Here is a 19,436-nt window from a genome sequence, read left to right on the forward strand (position 1 = left end):
AGAGCCCTCATCAGTTTGATTCAGTAGTTAGAGCGTCAGCCCAAAGACTAAAGGGTCTCTGGTTCAATTTCAGTCAAGGGCACATACCTTGATTGCAGGCTCGACCCCTGGACCGGTCCAGTTGCATGCGAGAGGCAACCAACCGATGTTTCTCTTTCACATAGATGTTTCTCTCTCTGTCTCTCCCCTTCCCTTCCACTCTCTCTAAAAATCAATAGAAAAATTTTCCTTGGGTGAGGCTTAACCAAAAAAAAAAAAAAGAAGAAGAAGAAGAAAAATAGAAGCACATTCAAGAGGAAGAAAAAATGCTAGTCTTAACTTCTCATATCAAGCTTTCTCATATTTGAACATATTCCTTGTTCAAGGATTAAAAGAAATCAGATAGAGGATGTAATAAAAATTAGGCAGCCCCAAAGAAGTCAAGATGTATTCTGCTTTTCAATCTTTTCTCTGGTTACAGAGTTCATTTTGTTGTAGTTTTTAGGGAATGTGGTTGTTAACTGAGGGAATTTATTATGGTAAAATGTTTCTCTTACCTCCACAGTTAGTAATGCATATGAGATACCACTTTTGTGTAATACAGTATGTTAGCTTTTGAGCGTTTTACAAAGAAAAATTAGAAAGTCCTTCAGGAGCTTTTAATCTAGCAGGGGATTCTGATGAGCAAACGGTGTAGAACACTGCCACATGAAATGTGTTAGAGGAGTGGTTCTCTAAGTGGGGCCCCCAGTAGCATCTGGAACTTGTTGGAATTCTTGGAATCAGACGCTCTCAGGGTGGGGCCCAGCAATCCACTTTTAACAAGCCCTCCAGGGGTTTCTGGTGCACTGTGGTGTCGTCAGAGGTCCAGGTACAGTGCCGCAGGAATGCAGAACAAAGGGCCATTCATGCCAGCTGAGTGAGATCAGAAAGACACTAAAGAAGAGGCAGAGGCGCCAGGTGAGCTGGGCCTTGCTGGACTATTTCAATAGTCAGGAATTCTCTAAGGACAAAATTCTTCAACAGTATAAGAGGTGCTTAAATGGTCTCCCTTGAATCCATCTCCTATATACAGTCCCTGGAACTGCTTTTTAAATGCATTTTTGAGTCTTTAAAACTTTGGATCCATTTTAAAACATTTTGTATTTTAAGATTTCTCTGTAGTTCCCTTTGCCTTACCATGTACAGCAGAGTTCTTAATGTGGCAAGTGGGTCAGTCAGGATTTTTTTCTGTTGAAAATGGCTGGTGCCAAGTTGGGATTCCTGGGCTCAGGTGGCTGAATATTGACAGTCATTATGGAATTGAAGGAATTACACCAGGAACCGTGGCCTCAAGGGCTGGGACAGACATTCAGCATGCCTGCTACTCACTCTTTTTTTTTTTGAATCTCATCTGTTTCCTTTCCTTTTGCATGTTGGGCTCATTCTTGACAAATGCAGGCAAGCATACACATTTTTAAAATCATTAATCACTAACACCTAGCAAGTTTCTGGCATATAGTAAGCAAATGTAAAGTATATGAATGAAAAGAATAAATGAATGAGTGAGCAATTAAAGATACATGGTGAATAATCGAATCTGTCAAGAATGCCAAATTTTGTTGTTGTTGTTAATCCTTACCTGAGGATATTTTTTTCCATTGATTTTTAGAGAGAATGGAAGGGTTGGAAGAGGGGTGAGGCGGAGGTAGAGAGAGAGAGAGAGAGAGAGAGAGAGAGAGAGACATCGATTTGTTGCTTCCTGTATGCACCCTGACCAGAGCTCAAGGATGGAACCTGTAACCCAGGTACATGCCCTTGACTTGGAATCAAACCTGAGACCCTTTGGTCCCCAGGCTGGTGCTCGAACCACTGAGCCAAACCAGCCAGGGCAAAAGTATCAAATTTGTGATAGGAAGTAATCAAACAGAAGTTGGAAACATAGGCTAAGGCCAGACTCTGGAGGCCCTGAAGGCCATGTTAAGGAGTTCAGTATGACCCTAGCAGGTTTTGTTCAGGATAGAGCGTTAGCCTGCATACTGAAAGGTCCCAGGTTTGATTCCAGTCAAGGACACATGCTCAGGTTGTGGGCTTGATCCCCAGTATGGGGCATGCAAGAGGCAGCCAATCAATGATTCTCTCTCATCTTTGATGTTTCTCTCTCTCTCTCTCTCTCTCTCTCTCTCTCTCTCTCTCTCCCCCTTCCTCTCTGAAATCAATAAAAATATATTAATAATTTTAAAAAAGGAGCTGAGCATCTTCTTCTGTAACCAATATTATCTAGTGTGGGGAGGATAGGAATATGATAAATTCTAGGTAAAGAAGAATAATTATATCAACAGGAAAAATATATTGAGATGGTAAAAATCTAAAGAGAAAGATGTTGCTTAAAAATCTCTTCCAGTATCACCCCAATAAATTCAAGAAAAAGGAAAAAATATCTTCCTATAGTCTTCCCTGTGAATGAGGAATAAAATACCTTTGTGGTTTGGGAAGATGTAATAGCTGAATACACTCCCATTTACACAGTCAATCCAAACTACCGACTTGAACTACTTTTAGAGGAGAATATAAAAAAAAAATCTGGGAAATTAAGCACCATAGCATATGCTTACTAAAATATCTGTTCTTATTTCATCTGTATATCTTCTTTATTATAATAATGGCTAATATTTATTTATTATGTTCTAGAAATTGTTCTAAATGCTTTATGAGGATTTTCTCAGTTTATCCTCACAGCAGCCGTTGTAAAGTATATTTTCCCCATTTATAGATGAGGAAACGGGCTCAGAGAGATTGAGATATTTTCCCATCATCATACAGCTAGTAAGAAACAAAGCTGAAATTTAATACAGGAAGCATGTCTCCAAAGCCAAAGCTCTTAATTAGCATATGGGATACATTAATGTCAGTCACATGTCTACAGACTGTGCTGATGAGGATAAAACCTCTTCCCTTCACAGCCTGGCAACCTCACAAGGTCAGGTAGGCCAGTTACAGACATGTTCACATCTCATTATGAACATTGTACCTGCGTTTTAAAAGTTCTATGCCAGTGGACCTCTGTACTGCATTTCATATAAAGAAAAGGTACAAAGGATGAAGCGTATGAAATAGGAGATCTTCCCAAGAGAGGAGATGGCATTGGAGACAACTACAGAGTAGAGGTTGTCAGAATGCATGTAAAAGCCACCAGGAGATAGGAATCAGAATGTAAGAAAGACCTGCAGGGAACCTGTAATCAAATACTCTCAGTTTCTGACGATAAGAGATGTCTGCTGAGGAGTTATTTATGACCCCAGCTTACTCTAAAAAGATTTTGAGACAGGTGCTGTATGATTCTAAGAAGAGTGAACCTTAGCTGCATAAAAAGGTCATAAATATCAGCAAATATCTTAATTGCTACAAGTTCACTCAGGTATCCTCTCCCCCAATGGGTAGAGAGCCAACAATGAATTAGCAACATGTGTAGTATTTCTGGCATTGTGGTTGACTTAGGTTAGTGCCACTAAATTCTTTCAATCGACTTTGGAGAAAAACTTCTGCATGCTTCAGTTCCCCTGGTCTGTATATAGCAGTGGTGCAGAGTGAATCTGCCCTGTAGTTGAAATGTTTGCTTTGTTAATGAACTTGAGGCAACGACTCTGGTTCTGCCCACTTGGAGCTGATACAGCAAAATTGTGTTTACATAGGAGAACATGCGCAATTTATCCTTCAAAAAGACTAACACTGTCAGATATACCGTCTTTGTCAAGGGTCAGATCATTTATTTATAGGATTAGCATCTGCCCACAGCAGCATGTACAATGGGCCTTGGTGCTTTCTTTAGGTCCTTTTGGAATTATATACTTTTCATGGCTGAACTTACTCGCTGAAAGGGGATACAGATTTTGCAATAGGGAAAACAATTTGTTCATGCAAATATAAACTTTTTTCTTAAATATTATACTGGCCTAATGAGTAGTAAAATCCAGGTTAGGCGAGGGCCCAGATTAAACAGTTGTACTTCACAGAAAAGATATGACATTTCCGTTTGTCAAAAAAATGTTACCTATCGGTCCATAAATAGTGACTGTCTAGTGTAGGCCCCAAAGTGTGTAAATTATTAAAGAAAATAGAGAAAATATGGAGGAAGAAGAATCAACAAAGAAAACAGAAGAATAATTTTTATTACATCAAGAAGACTGTATTTGCTTGTCTTTCTTCATCAGTTTATGAGTTGAGTCTTGAACAGAAAAAGAAATTACCAAAAATGTCTTTGTCAGAGATATTTAAAAGCTTCTTCATGTTAAAAAAAAAAAAAGAAATCTGCGAATACCTTACAATTTAAAGTAGTGTTTTACTAACTATATCTTTTGGCACTGAGAGTCTTTAAAAAAACAAACAAACCCTGAAAACTATCATCATAATCAGAACTACTATTAAAATTTTTAAAGTAATCATTATGAAAGAAAGAGTGAGTTGACATGTTTGGATAAAGCCACTGATGTCTTTCTTGTGCTTAGAATCTGCCCCTGTCTTGGAGGTGCAAGATATTGAAGCCGAATATGTTCTACTCTAGGTCTTGAGCATCTTCAGCAATTCTAGTCTGGCACCCCTAGACCTTCCCTTTAGGTATCAAGAATGTCTACTCAAGTTCCAGTGGCTTCTGGGCATGCTTTAGAAATTCATTTGCTGTTTATAATTGATTTTAAGTGGAACTTGGCACTTTATCTTGAACAGCCTGCTACACCAAGAGGAAATGACTGTTGCCTACCAACCAGATGATTACTGGGTGCGTCGGCTATTCAGAATACTTTTGGAAGACCCAAAAATGCAGGAAAGCAGAACTAAAGGATAGATTTTCTCCTCCGCATTCTGGTTTCTTGATGTGTAATAGATGCTGCCATATCCTTGTTCAGTTAATGTTCCTTGTCCTGGAAGAACAAAACGTGTAGGTTGTAGAGCTTTGTTCTATCTCCCAATGTTGCTTCTGTTTGCAGATATAACAGTTGACTTTGGCTGATGTTGCGGATACGTCAGGATCTGATGTTGACTTCAGAATAACAGGCAAGCCCTTCTTTGGGCGGAGACTTCTATTGCTCTGCCAGTTCAACTGAGGCTCCCCTTTTGTTCTGTGCCACCACAGGCTGCCTCTGCAGCTTTCTCTGGGTTAATCACAGACAAGGCCCAACTGTTTGATATGTATCAGCTGAGAGTTCAACAAAAGCCCAGACCTAAATCTCAAGTAACAAGAGGAAGAAGGATGCCTCCTTATCAACCAGTGTCTTATCAAGTGCCTATTGGGTCTTAGAATGGACTCTGAGGAAGTACTTAATTGACTGGTACTACTGGGGGCCTTACCCGCACAATTTACAACACATGGTGTTAGGAAGCCTATAATGGTTGGTGAACAGGAAGATGCACCCACAGTTTTTTAAAAACCGTTGAGGAGATCACTGTGTCAATGTGCTGGTTAGGACTTTAACACTGGTCCCATAGGCAGCAGGTCTTGCATACAAGGTGCATGTAAATTGTGCATTAGTATGAAACTGCACCTATTATCAGTAGAAGTGGCCCATTAAAAATATATATGCCTCTTAGAATTACTTATTTTGTTGAAAAAGTGTCTTGAAAAGATTTACTCCAACACTTTATTGTCTGCCATTTTCATGTCGTGGAAATAATTATACCCTTTTACTCCAAACATTTCATATCAGCACATCTTTTGCCCAGGCCAGTTGACCATTCCCTGAGCTTGAACTTTCAGTGCTGGCAAACTGACAACACACCTGCCTGTAGCCACACACACACAGCCCTTCTATGGAAGGCCCAGTAACAATCCTGTTAGAAGCAGGCAATACTGTTTTAAACAAGAGTCACAGGTCAGGATTCTGAATGAGAGTTTTACAAACCTTAATTTCAGGAATTTTGTGAAAGTTATAGGTCATGCCCTGACCAGTTTGGCTCAGTGGATAGAGTGTCGGCCTGCGGACTCAAGGGTCCCAGGTTCAATTCCGGTCAAGGGCATGTACCTTGGTTGCGGGCACATCCCCAGTAGGGGGTGTGCAGGAGGCAGCTGATCAATATTTCTCTCTCATCAATGTTTTTAACTCTCTATCCCTCCTCTCCCTTCCTCTCTGTAAAAAATCAATAAAATATATTTTTTTAAAAAAGAAAAAAGAAAGTTACAGGTCATGATATTTGTAAAGTACCTAGGATAATGTCTAGCACACACACTAAATGGCAGCTGCTTTTCTCATCTGGCGTTGTCCATTCTTTGGTGTGCCATATGGATTTAAGGTTCAGTCACACTGTCATTCATCTTAACAAAGACATACCATTCTTCCTTTTAATCCCAGTAAGATGCAGAGTGTTTGTTTGTTTTTCTCTCTTTTTCATTGTGACATTCAGGAACATGTGAGATAAGTGGTCCAGGGATGAGTCATGAATCACTGATTTGCTTTCAGATAAAACACCTGAATCCTCCTAACTATGTGAAGTTTTATTCAGAGACCTACAGAGTTCAGATCCTATTCTTCTCACCCCTTACAAGTCATATTACCAGAAAAAATTCTTAATTTCAAACACAGATTACAGTTCCTGCTGCATCCTCTCATTCAGGCCCGGTGGAGGTGCAGACCTCCAAAATAACCCTGCCTTTATGTGAAGAGTTGTTTTATCTTCTCCACTTCCCCCTTCTGAGGGGGTGGGCAGCCTGCTACCCCCAGTCTAGGACCTGGTTTTTAAATTTTAACTTTAGTATACAGTAGTATACAGTTTTAGTTTCCTACAAGGTACTCATATATTTACCCAGACTTCTGTTGGATTATACCTGCCGAAAATAAACTCATTGTTTAATCAAATTTAACAATAGACACTAAATTAAACATATCCAGTATATTCATTGGTAAATCTAATAATCAATTTTTAGTGAGTAACTACTCTGTATGTTCATTCTCTTTTACTTTTCAACAAGATAATTGTTTTGATATATTTTATTTATAGTTTTGAGATATTTTTCCATATTAAACCTCTATTTGGCTATACATAGGAAAAAGTTATAGGTAAATATTTCTCAGGATTCAGGAGATACACTGTAAAAAGATCAATTCTGCCTAAGATTAGCCATGTTAATTCTCTGATTCCCACAAACTGAAGTATTAGCTGTTGAAAATAATACTTTACAATGGATATATTAATTTCTAATAATTATTGGGTGGTACAATAGCAAATTCCTTTCTAACTAGTGACTTCTATTCATGGATGTAGTGCTATAAAGTAATACACCCTTATCATTCATATTTCTGGGTGGTTGAGTAAGGTAGGAACTATTTTTGATATGCAGGACCAAATACTGAAGCAGTGGGTTCCATGTGCTTTCTGTCAGCAAAAGTATCAACTGCCAGGAATCCCTGATAAGTCCTGTTTCAAGCCAGGAGAGTCTGGATAATACCAAACTACAAGACAACAGTTAGTGCATGTGAACTGTCAGTGCTGCCAAACTGAATTACCGTTCCCACCCAAAATAAACACCCTGAAGTTGAACAAAGCTAAGCCATCCTTCTGTAAGGTATGTAGTGGATTTAGCTAGTGAGAAAGACAGATCTTTGATTTGTCAAAGCATTCTTAAAATACTGCCATTTTTCTAAGCCAGAAGTTGAAAAGGTCAAAGGGGAGCTTTAAAACGTGATAACATTGTCTTGGAATTGGGGATGTACGGTATTTGCTAAGCAAATGCCAGACTGAATGAATGTCAGATGAGCTTTGCTCCACTCTGGAGCAACCCAGAGCACAGAATAAAGACCAGCTCTCCGATCCTGACTTGACCACTATTGCTGTTACCTAGAAAAGTAACCTACACTTTGTGGACCTCAGTTTTTCCATGTGTAAAATAAGGAGACAGGCTCAGAGAATAGATAGAGGATCTTAGTTCAAATGATCATTTCTTGAAAAAAAAAAAAATACAGTAAAATGGTTTTATTAACAGGTTATGAACCCAGTCATTATCTTTTTTTTATTAAATCTTTATTATTCAGATTATTACAGTTGTTCCTCTCCCCCCCCCCATAGCTCCCCTCCACCCGGTTCCCACCCCACCCTCTGCCCTTACCACCCCCCCGCCACTGTCTTCATCCATAGGTGCACCATTTTTGTCCAGTCTCTTCCAGCACCCCCCGCACCCCTTTCCCCCCAAGAATTGTCAGTCCAATCTTTTTCTATGCCCCTGATTCTATTATATTCACCAGTTTATTCTGTTCATCAGATTATTTATTCACTTGATTTTTAGATTCAGTTGATAGGTATGTATTTGTTGTTCATAATTTTTATCTTTACTTTTTTCTTCTTCTTCCTCTTCTTAAAGAATACCTTTCAGCATTTCATATAATACTGGTTTGGTAGTGATGAACTCCTTTAGCTTTTTCTTATCTGTGAAGCTCTTTATCTGACCTTCAATTCTGAATGATAGCTTTGTGGGTAAAGTAATCTTGGTTGTAGGTTCTTGCTATTCATCACTTTGAATATTTCTTGTCACTCCCTTCTGGCCTGCATAGTTTTTATTGAGAAATCAGCTGACAATCGTATGGGTACTCCCTTGTAGGTAACTGACTTTCTTTCTCTTGCTGCTTTTAAGAGTCTCTCTTTGTCTTTTGCTCTTGGCATTTTAATTATGATGTGTCTTGGTGTGGTCCTCTTTGGATTCCTTTTGTTTGGGGTTCTCTGCGCTTCCTGGACTTGTAAGTCTATTTCTTTCACCAGGTGGGGGAAGTTTTCTGTCATTATTTCTTCAAATAGGTTTTCAATATCTTGTTCTCTTCTGGCACCTCCATAAGTCGGATGTTGGTATGCTTGAAGTTGTCCCAGAGGCTCCTTACACTATCTTCGTATTTTTGGATTCTTTTTGCTTTTCCTGTTGGGTGTTTTTTGCTTCTTCGTATTTCAAATCTTTGACTTGATTCTTGCGATCCTCTAGTCTGCTGTTGGATCTCTGTATATTATTCTTTATTTCAGTCAGTGTATGCTTAATTTCTAGATGGTCCTTTTTCTTTTCTTTTTTTTTTAAATATATTTTATTGATTTCTTACAGAGAGAAAGGGAGAGGGATAGAGAATTAGAAACATCGATGAGAGAGAAACATTTATCAGCTGCCTCCTGCACACCCTCCACCAGGGATGTGCCCGCAACCAAGGTACATGCCCTTGACTGGACTCGAACCTGGGACTCTTCAGTCCGCAGGCCGACGCTCTATCCACTGAGCCAAACCAGTTAGGGCTAGTTGGTCCTTTTTCATATCCTAGAGGGTCTCTCTAGATTTATCGAGGATTTTACTAAATTTATCGGCAGTTTTAGAAAATTTTTGAAAAACCTTATAAGTGTGGTTTTGAACTCTATATCGAATAGTTTGCTTTCCTCCTTTTCTGTCATTTGTGACCTGTTTCTTTGTCTCTGCATTTTGGCTGCTTCCCTGTGTTGATAGAGTGGCTTTCTGTGCTAGGTGTCCTATAGGGCCCAGTGGCTCAGCCTCCCCAATTACCTGAGGTGGACACTCTTGGTGCACCTCTTTGTGGGCTTTGTGCACAGTCTTGTTGTAGTTAAGCCTCGATTGTTGTTGGTATCACTGGGAGGAATTGACCTCCAGGCCAATTGGCTGTGAGAATCAGCTGTGTCTACAGTGAGAGAACTTCAGTGCTGGAGACACCCTTATGGGGCAAAACTTGCTTCAGTGGGGCTTTGGTGCTCACCAAGTCTGCCCCCTGAGTGTGTCCCTTATGGATCTGAGGAGTTGTAATCTGGATGGTCCCACTCTGACCACTGGGTACACTGGCTCTTGGATCTCTAAGGAGGTGCTAATTTAGCCTCTGCCTGAGGCTACCCAGCAGGAGCTACAGAGAGATCTGCAGATTCCTCTTCTTTGTTTGAGGTTTGGAGGTGCCCAGATGAGGTCCAGCTGTGAAGCAATGCAAGCTGCTGTGGGGCCTTGGGCCTTCTTTTGCATGTTCTGGGTCTCTCTGACCCAGCTGCAGTTTGTTAGGTAATTTTAGATTGCAAAGGGCCAGGCCATTCATATGCAAAAGACTCTGCCCACAGTTTGGGTAGGATGCGGGTCTCAGGGAATCAACAGGGCGGAGCACACAACTATGGCTGATCCTTAGCCCTGCCCTAAGAGGCCCCAGGTCTTAGTGTCCCGCAGTAATCGCTGCAAGCACCTCTGAGAGAAAGCCGCCCTCGAGTTCCAGCCGATGCCAGACTGTCCAGTTTCTCCCCAGAGACTCGCCCAGAACTGGAGTTCAGAGCAGTCAGGAGCTTGAGACTCCCTCCCGATTGAAAAAGACAACCGTGTCCTCAGTTGCCAGCCCTTGCCGCATGCGCCTCCGTACCTCTGCACTTCCGCAGCTCCTCTGAGTCTCAGTGTGCTTTTCTCTTTCCTTCTAGTTGTAGAATTTCCACTCAGCCAGCCTTCCTGTGGTTCTGGATGATGTCGGTTTTGTCTTTTAGTTGTAGTTTTGAAGTGGTTGTGGGAGGCCACAATTTCAGGTGTTTACCTATGCCGCCATCTTGGTTTCTCCTCGTTATCTTTTTTAATGTACCAAATATCAAAGTTTTGCCTGACTGGAGTGAACATTGTCCAGTGCACCGAAAAGTGGCTGGTTTGATTCCTGGTCAGGGCACATACCTGAATTGTGGGTTTGATCCCCAGTTTCTTTCCTCTCCCCGCAAACCTCTCCCTCCCTTCCTCTCTCTTCAGATGAGGATTTTTTTAAGTGTCAGAGGTTTTCAGGTACAGTGAAAATTAAGTAAGGAAGTGAATCTTTAATTAGAAATTTCAAAAGAGAACTGAGGTCACAGAAGGGATTTTGTTAAAATAAAAAATTGGTTGTATCAATTCAGCAACCATTAAATTGCTAGTATCCTTAGTTTTAGGTGTATTAGTCTTATCTCCTCAACTATTAAGTTGAATCATGAAATTGCATTTTTGTTGGTTAAAAACAGTCAGGCATCATCAGTTTCACCCTATAGATGTCATCTCCATGGGGCAGAGAACACATAGTGCTGTGTGTTATTTCCTTTAGTTCTTGCCATAATGCCAGACACATTTGTTCTTTGACATTATGAATTGAAAGTAGTATTTGGGAGCAGAAAGTCTTTTTGAAATTACTTAGAGCAATATATTATTTTTTAAAATGAGAAAATAAGACCCCCAAAAGTTCTTAGAATTATGGTTCTTTTGATGTTCAGAATGACATTGAGACATTATAAATAAGTCTTCAATGTGCTTTGAATATTCTACCTACCAGTAAAAGGAACTAGTCTGATAAAGTTTATAGTAATAGTTCTTAGCAACTGAAGTTGGCAAAAGGCATTAATCTTTTGCCATTTTTGTTGACAAGGAGGTTAACATTTGGGGTGGTGGTATTTTTTAATGGTTAATGCTAACAAGAAAAACTTAATCCAAAGGAACATGGTAATAATAATACCTGAATATAAACATGACCTGAATCTGAAACATGATCCCCAAATGCATTACTTTCCTATATTTGATAAATTTTATTTCTCTATTAGGAAACAATCTCTGCTTGTGGATTTAGTTACTATTTATAGAAAGGTGTCATAGCTTAGCAAAATTAGAAAGAGACTAAGTGCAAAGATATTGATAGGTCATGTTTTTTATTTAGGTCAAACACACTGTGAAACCCTGCATTTTTCATGACTTTCTGCCATTTTAGTTATAGAGTAATCACATTTTAGTGCATTTGGTTTAATATTTGTCAATAACAGTTTATACTGAAACCTACAAAAAAAACCCAAATAATAAGAGTCCAACACCCTATTTTTATAAATGAGGAAACTGAGGCCTAATAAATTTAAGTAACTCTTTGTACCTGGAGTTAAGTCACAGAGCAAGTTGGAACTTGGCTATCCTACTACACAATGTCTATTTTGTCATTTGTCCTTTTAATTGCAAAATCTTTGCCTCATATTAGTACCCTCTCAAAAATGGGTGAAGATTAAGTAAATATGCTATGATCTTGGTGCTTGGAATGAAGCAGAGACTTTTATTGATGGTGACATGTTATCTATACTAATAAAAGGGTAATATGCTAATTAGTCCAGACCTCCTTCCGGACAAAGCCACGGTGGCGGGAGCCAAGGCAGAGGCGGTTAGGGGCGGCAGGGGAGAGCATTTAGGGGCAATCAGGCCGACAGGGGAGAGCAGTTAGGAGTGATCAAGCTGGCAGGGGAGAGCAGTTAGGGGCGATCAGGCAGGCAGGCAGGTGAGCAGTTAGGAGCCAGCAGTCTCAGATTGCGAGAGGGATATCGGACATCCCCCAAGGAGTCCCGGATTGGAGAGGGTGCAGGCCAGGCTGAGGGACCCTCCCCCACCCCCGATCCTGTGCATGAATTTTGTACACTGGGCCTCTAGTATGAATATATTTAGAAGCTGTGTCCAGATTTAATGACCACTGAACAACTGATGGAGACCACAGGGCAAGACTGACACTCTTTGACAAATTTGCTAGTTTTCCAAACCCTTGGAAGAAGCATCATGTAAAGCTTTGAAACAGAGGCCTATTGGATACATGTCCTATGCCTGATGGCTTTTTGTTTGTTTGTTTTTCCTGATAGAAACATGAGTTCAGCTGGCCCTGATGGGAGGAAAGTGATGAGACGGTGTGATGGACTGATTGATTCGCTGGTCCATTATGTCAGAGGAACCATTGCAGATTACCAGCCAGACGACAAGGTGATGCAAGAGTTAAATATCTTACATGTTGAATTATTTTGTCTTACTAAGACTCTTCAGAGTATTCTTGAAGTAGTAGTTTGGGTTTAGTTTTATTCCTTAACTCATTTACTGAGCTGAGGATTTCCCATACACACTTAAAAATATTAAAATATATCAAGCCCGATTTTTTTCTATTTTCCAGACTTAAATTTCAACTATCCCTTTAACAACTCTGCATAGATATTTGAAAGGAGCCCAAATGCTCCATGTTCAGCAATGAACTTAAATTCATCTCTTCCCTCCTCCCAAACTTGCTCCTTCTCTGTGTAATCTTTCTTCATAATCACCACCATACACCAAATAAAAACAGAAATATGGGTAATGTCTCACTGCCTCTCCTCACATCCCACAGCAATAAGTCATGTCCATTCTTCCTGTGAAATGCCTTTTGGTTCATCATTCCTCTCTAATGCTGCCTACCTCTGCGGTCCTAGTTTGTGCAACTTTCATATTGATTATTGCAATTGGCTCCTGATTGGCCTCTACAAACAACATCTCCTCCTGTTTTCCAATTCCACATGGCTACTAAGTTATATACATAAAATGCCAAGTCATTCTGAACCTACTCTAAAAAGTAAACCAGAAGGGCTCGCCAATGTTTTAAGAAATTCAGCCTCAGCGCCTTAGCACTATGTTTGTGATCATTGATGGTCTAGCCCAGGGGTCCTCAAACTTTTTAAACAGGGGGCCAGTTCACTGTCCCTCAGACCGTTGGAGGGCCAGACTATAGTTTTTAAAAAAAAAACTATGAACAAATTCCTATGCACACTGCACATATCTTATTTTGAAGTAAAAAAACAAAACGGGAAAAAATACAATATTTGTATTTGCATGTGGCCCACGGGCCGTAGTTTGAGGACCCCTGGTCTAGCCTTAGCCTTTCCGGCCATACTCATTCTATTCCCCCAGGTTCCCTATAGTCCAAGCATCCAGTCAACCTTGTAAGATCTAAAGCCTAATAAGTCCTGTGATATCACACTTGCAAAGGGATGTCTATATGTATCTGATTAATATTTGTGTGTTTTCTCAGGCCACAGAGAACTGTGTGTGCATTCTTCATAACCTCTCCTACCAGCTGGAGGCAGAGCTCCCAGAGAAATATTCCCAAAGTAACTATATTCAAAACCGGAATATCCAGATGGACAACAACAAAAGTATTGGGTGTTTTGGCAATCGAAGCAGGAAAGTAAAAGAGGTATGTTGGGAGGGCTTTGAAAGAAAAAGTGGTTATGAATGTACATTTCCATGTACTTAGTATACTAGGGTTGGTAAAAGTAGGTTTCCAGTTGTGAGTACACAAAGCATAGGGTTTATTCTTGTATTATTACTTATTAATTATTGAATTAATTTTCATATGAACAATTGTAGACCTACTTTTGCTCGTCCCTTATGTCAGGCATTATTTTGAGTATTTTTCATCCTTACATCAACCCTACAATGTGTGTATGATTAATACCCTATATATTGAAGAGGAAACAGAGGTACAAAAAGGTTAATCAGTTTTCCCAGAATTATTCAGCAAATTGATAGAGGGGATGAGATTCAGTTCCAGGCAATCCGGCTCTAGATTTGCATTGTTAGCCATTAAAACCGTACTGCTTTATGTCCTATTGCTTAGGAAATAGGCTTAATGCACCATGGCCAACGGTATATAAATAGTTTCAACATTTAAAAACAGCCCAGATATTCAGATTTGGACATTCTAAAAACAAACTCCGGACATCCTAAACGCAAATCTGTAGGAAGGAATACTGTTCACACTGAAAGAATGTGACCTCTCCTACTCCTCGGGGTGTCGTGGTGTTTGTGAACTTGGAGAACAACTGGTAAATTTAGAATCCTGATGTGATCCCGGACACTTCACTGGACTCGGAGGGAAGAGGCCTGTGTTTCTTATCTTCAGAGCGTTTGTGCCTAATTTAGCTTTCGTTTACCAGCAGCCTGGAAACTGTTCTAGGGCAGCCTATGCTTTATGCTCTGAGTTCTTTCTCACAGTGAAATGGAAAGTTGAGGGTATGGGATGTTGCTAGGCAGAAATGGTCATCATGGGCTAAAAGTGAAGTGATTGGGAATCATACATATTTGCATTTGCATTTCCATTTCAGGGGCTTCTTACTATACAAATTATGAGTCTCTCTAGACCAGTCAGTGTTCCTAGTCTCTTGGTTTGGGTGTGGAATTGTAGAAATCCCTGGAAGGCATTAATTCTAGATATTACCGTGTGTGTGGTTAGCAATACCAGGACATGCCGATGCTCGAAGAAAAGAGCAACCCCAAAGGTGTGGAGTGGCTGTGGCACTCCATCGTGACCCGGATGTATTTGTCCTTGATCGCCAAAAGTGGCCGAAGCTACACCCAGGAAGCATCTTTGGGAGCTCTCCAGAATCTCACGGCAGGAAGTGGCCCAGTGAGTATCATGCCTGTTTTCCTACTTTGTAAAGTAATGCCATTATAGACATACCTACATTAGATTTAAAGATGAGACGGTGAGGTAAGAACAAAAACATTCTCCCTTCAGTTAAGACAGTTCTCTGTCCTGTTGATTCTGGATGAATACCAGTTCAAGGCCTCTCAGGAATTGCCAGAGAGTCGCAGGGTTCCAGACGTTCAGCTTCTGCCAAGCCAGGTCACTGCGAGTGAAGGACTCATAAATACTGATACTTGTCTTAGCTCTTTCAGTTACAAGTCTCAGAATCCCGCCTAAACTGACTTAAGTTTTAAAAAACAATTTTTAAAAATTAATTTCTTGGCTTACGTAACTGAAAAATCCAGGTGGGTCTTCCTTCTGTCATGGTGGAATGTAGGTGCCCCAGAAACTGGAGTTATGACTATATCTAGGCTTCATTTCCCTCTGTTGGTTTCATTTTTTTTTTAAGATTTTTAATTGCTTTTTAGAGAGAGAAGAAGGGAGAGGGAGAGAAAGAGAGAAACATCAGTCAGCTGCCTCCTGCACACCCTCTACCAGGGATAGAGCCTACAACCCAGGTATGTGCCCTGACCTGGAATCAATCCAGCAACCAACTGAGCCACACTAGCCACAGCTGTTGGTTTAATTCTTAACAGCTCTCTCATGTTGTAGCACAGATAGCACTAATGATTTCAGGCTTACATTTTATTCAGCCCTATGTCCCCATAAGAAAAGAAATTACTTTTGCCCAGTAGCTCTATTAACAAATTGCAGACCAGTAGTTTTATTGCTAGCTTACACAGTGGCCAGATAAGTTTCTATTGAACAAGTACAAAAAATGTTTTACATAAATGTTAAAGGCACACTTTAAAATTAAATACCCATTACATGTTCTTACAAGCTAATATCTTTTTAAAGAATTCTCGTGATTGGCCACAAGCCTTAGAACAGAAAATATGAGAATCCTCATGGTCTGTCTGCAATGTGTTAAGAACTCAGACCAGCGTGGCTCAGTGGTTGAGCATCGACCTATGAACTAGGACAGTGGTTCTCAACGTTGGCTGCACATTAGAATCACTTGGGAATCTTTTTAAAATCCTGATTTCTGGGCCTCATCCTCCAGAAATTCAGTTTTTGTTATGGGGTGAGGCCACAACATTAGTAACAAAGAAACAGAATTTCCGGAGGATGAGTCCCAGAAATTAGGATTTTAAAAAGATTCCCGGGTGATTCTAATGTGCAGCCAAGGCTGAGAACCACTGAACTAGGAGGTCACTTCGGTTCCCAGTCAGGGCATATACCTGGGTTGCAGGCTCAATCCTCGGTGTGGGGGCATGCAGGAGGCAGCCAATCAATGATTCTCTCTCATCATTGATGTTCCTATCTCTCTCTCACTTCCTTCCTCTCTGAAATTAATGAAATCTATACTAATAAAAGGGTAATATGCTAATTAGACCGGACATCTTCCAGACATCTTCTAGGCGTCCTTCCGGACAAAACCACGGTGGCAGGGGCCTAGGCAGAGGTGATTTGGGGTGGTCAGGCCGGCAGGGGGGGCAGTTAGGGGATGATTAGGCCAGCAGGGGAAGGCAGTTGGGGGGATCCGGCCAGCAGGGGAGCAGTTAGGGAGAGATCAAGATGGCAGGCAGAGGTGGTTAGGGGAGATCAAGTTGGCAGGGGAGCAGTTAGGAGCATCAAGCCAGCAGGCAGAGGTGGTTAGGGGCAATCAGGCAGGCAGGCAGGTGAGCAGTTAGGAGCCAGCAATCCCAGATTGTGAGAGGGGTTCTGGATTGGAGAGGGTGCAGGCCAGGCTGAGGGACCACACACCACCCGCCCCGCCACACACACACACACACACACACACACAAATTTTGTGCGCTCAGCCTCTAGTGTGTGTGTGTGTGTGTGTGTATTTTTTTTTTTAAAGAACTCAGAGAATTAGTCTTCCTTACCCATTTCTGAATCAGTACCAGGGCCAGGAGCCTATGAGATGTTTTGATTGGCCAGGTCTGGGTCACGTGCCCACATGTGAATTTCAGAGGCATGGATTTGAGCAGGGGAGGGTCACTGACACTTCTACCACTGAAATAGACTGAAATGGTAAAGGAGTAGTAGCACCTCAATGGAAAATCAGAGTGTTGTTACCAAAAGGGATAGTGAATGCTGGGCCGACAAACACAACAGATGTCCACTGCAGTATCAAGTTGGAAAGGACATCTGCGTTCTGGTGTCCAAGAACTTTAACTACACAATAAGAACTGCTTCTCACTTACTTTATATGAGCAAAGTAAAAATATATAAAACAGTAAAAGTTTATTCCCACCTCCATATATTTTGCACCTTGCTACACAGTCAGGGATTCTATAAATATGTAACAATTTGAACTAAAATTATTTGCCTTGATCATAAAATGATTAGAATAAACCCCCTCAGAATAATTCATGGTATGGCCAGGTGCCAAGTATCCATCCTTATAGGGAAAAGCATCTTAGAGATAACAAAAATATTATTTATTCTTTATTTGAGAAATCATATTCATTCTTTAATGAGTTTACACAGAAGCTTGCTCTGCTCTGAATCAAATTGTTCAGTACTAAAACCAACATTTATCTTAGCACTGTGGTTAAGAATATGTATGAATAAACTTTCGATCTTATTTATTTTCTGTAAAATGTACTTGTGTGCAAATAGAAATGGGAAACTATCAGAGACCTGAATGACACAGGAATATTAATTTATTATCTTACCTTCTCGTTTTTCCATGCTGAGTTTCCCAAAACTACTATCCTTTCCCAAACCACAGAAGCCTTCTTATTAACCACCAGCCAACTTACAAGAAAATGTCAATGGAGAGTATTATGCTAAGCAAAATAAGCCAGTCAGAGAAAGATAAGTATCACATGATCTCACTCATTTGTGAAATCTAATAAATAAAATAAACTGATGAACAAAATAGATCCAGAGACATAGAAGCATGGACAGACTGTGGAACCTCAGAGGGAAGGCAGAGGAGGGTGGGTAGGTGGGAAGAGATTAACCAAAGAACTTGTATGCATATATGCATAACCCATGGTCACTGACAACCGGGTGGTAAAGGCCTGGGGCTGGGGGTGGGCTAGAAGAGCTCAATGGAAGGGGCGGAGGGTAGAGGGACATATATAATACTTTCAACAAAGATTTTTTTTTTAAGAAAATGTCAGAAATTAAATTGCACTGTGTGTGTGTGTGTGTGTGTGTGTGTGTGTTTAAGTTTGTTATGCTCTAAGGATGACTAACTGAGCAAACCCTTTAAGCTTGGATTTTAGCCTCTTGCAATCCAAGATCTCTCATGGAATCCAAGCAACAGAGATATCTTCATAACTGCCCTTATTGGTGTAATCCCTGACCAGTCCGGTCCCCTGGAAGGAGGCCTACAGTGAACTGGTATTAATCCAGAATCAAGGTTATGAGAATCGAACTTGCCTGGAGATTTATAGGAGAAATTATTAGCAACATGGGACAGTGTTATAAGGACTCTGTTTTTGCAAGTTAGGAGATGCTTTTTATTAACACTTTTACTTTTATGAATATCTTTTCTTTTTTAAAAAAAAAAATATAACCCTAGCTGGTTTGGCTCAGTGGATAGAGTATTGGACTGTGGATTGAAGGGTCCTAGGTTCGATTCCGGTCAAGGGCACATGGCAGGGCTGTGGGTTCAATCCCCAGTGGGAGGTGTGCAGGGGGCGGCCGATCAATGATTCTCTCTCATCATTGATGTTTCTAACTTTCTCTCCCTCTCCTATCCTCTCTGAAATCAATAAAAATATATTTTTTTATTGATTTTTTACCAAGAGGAAGGGAGAGGGATAGAGAGTTAGAAACATCCATGAGAGAGAAACATTGATGAGCTGCCCTTGACCGGAATCGAACCTGGGACCCTTGAGTCCGCAAGCTGACGCTCTATCCACTGAGCCAAACAGGTTAGGGCATGAATATCTTTTCTGATTATTTTCCTAACTTTGTTATGCTTAGATGGTGTAATTAAAAAAATACTTGGTTTTGTAATTTCTAAAAAGAATCACTGAATAGAAAAACATGAGAAGCAAGCCATTATACATAATTCCAAAAAAAAAATCCACTCCATAAACCTTGAGTTCCTAACTGACCTTTAGAAAGCCTAGGAACTGTGAGGTAGGCTCTAAAGCCCCCAGTGGATGTTGGGAAAGGACCGATAGGTCTTGAGATGACAAAGCAAATGCTGTGTGGGTGACAGAGCTGGATGGCAGCGACTCAGGAGAGCAGAGTTTTGCATATGAGGGGAGACAA

At 40.6% G+C, this 19,436-nt stretch overlaps 1 protein-coding gene across 1 annotated transcript in view; it reads left to right on the top strand.

The window, feature by feature from the left end:
• Positions 1 to 19,436, top strand: part of PKP2 (plakophilin 2) — an 83,292-nt gene that overhangs the window by 50,306 nt on the left and 13,550 nt on the right. Inside the window, exons 7-9 of the mRNA XM_070410453.1 lie at positions 12,565 to 12,682; positions 13,755 to 13,919; positions 14,958 to 15,131. Coding sequence (XP_070266554.1) covers positions 12,565 to 12,682; positions 13,755 to 13,919; positions 14,958 to 15,131 — 457 coding nt within the window. The remainder of the gene's footprint in view (positions 1 to 12,564; positions 12,683 to 13,754; positions 13,920 to 14,957; positions 15,132 to 19,436) is intronic.

The sequence above is a fragment of the Myotis yumanensis genome, unplaced genomic scaffold (assembly GCF_028538775.1).
Source record: "Myotis yumanensis isolate MYYU_CA2020_CCGP unplaced genomic scaffold, mMyoYum1.0.hap1 SCAF_3, whole genome shotgun sequence".
Lineage (NCBI taxonomy): Eukaryota > Metazoa > Chordata > Mammalia > Chiroptera > Vespertilionidae > Myotis > Myotis yumanensis.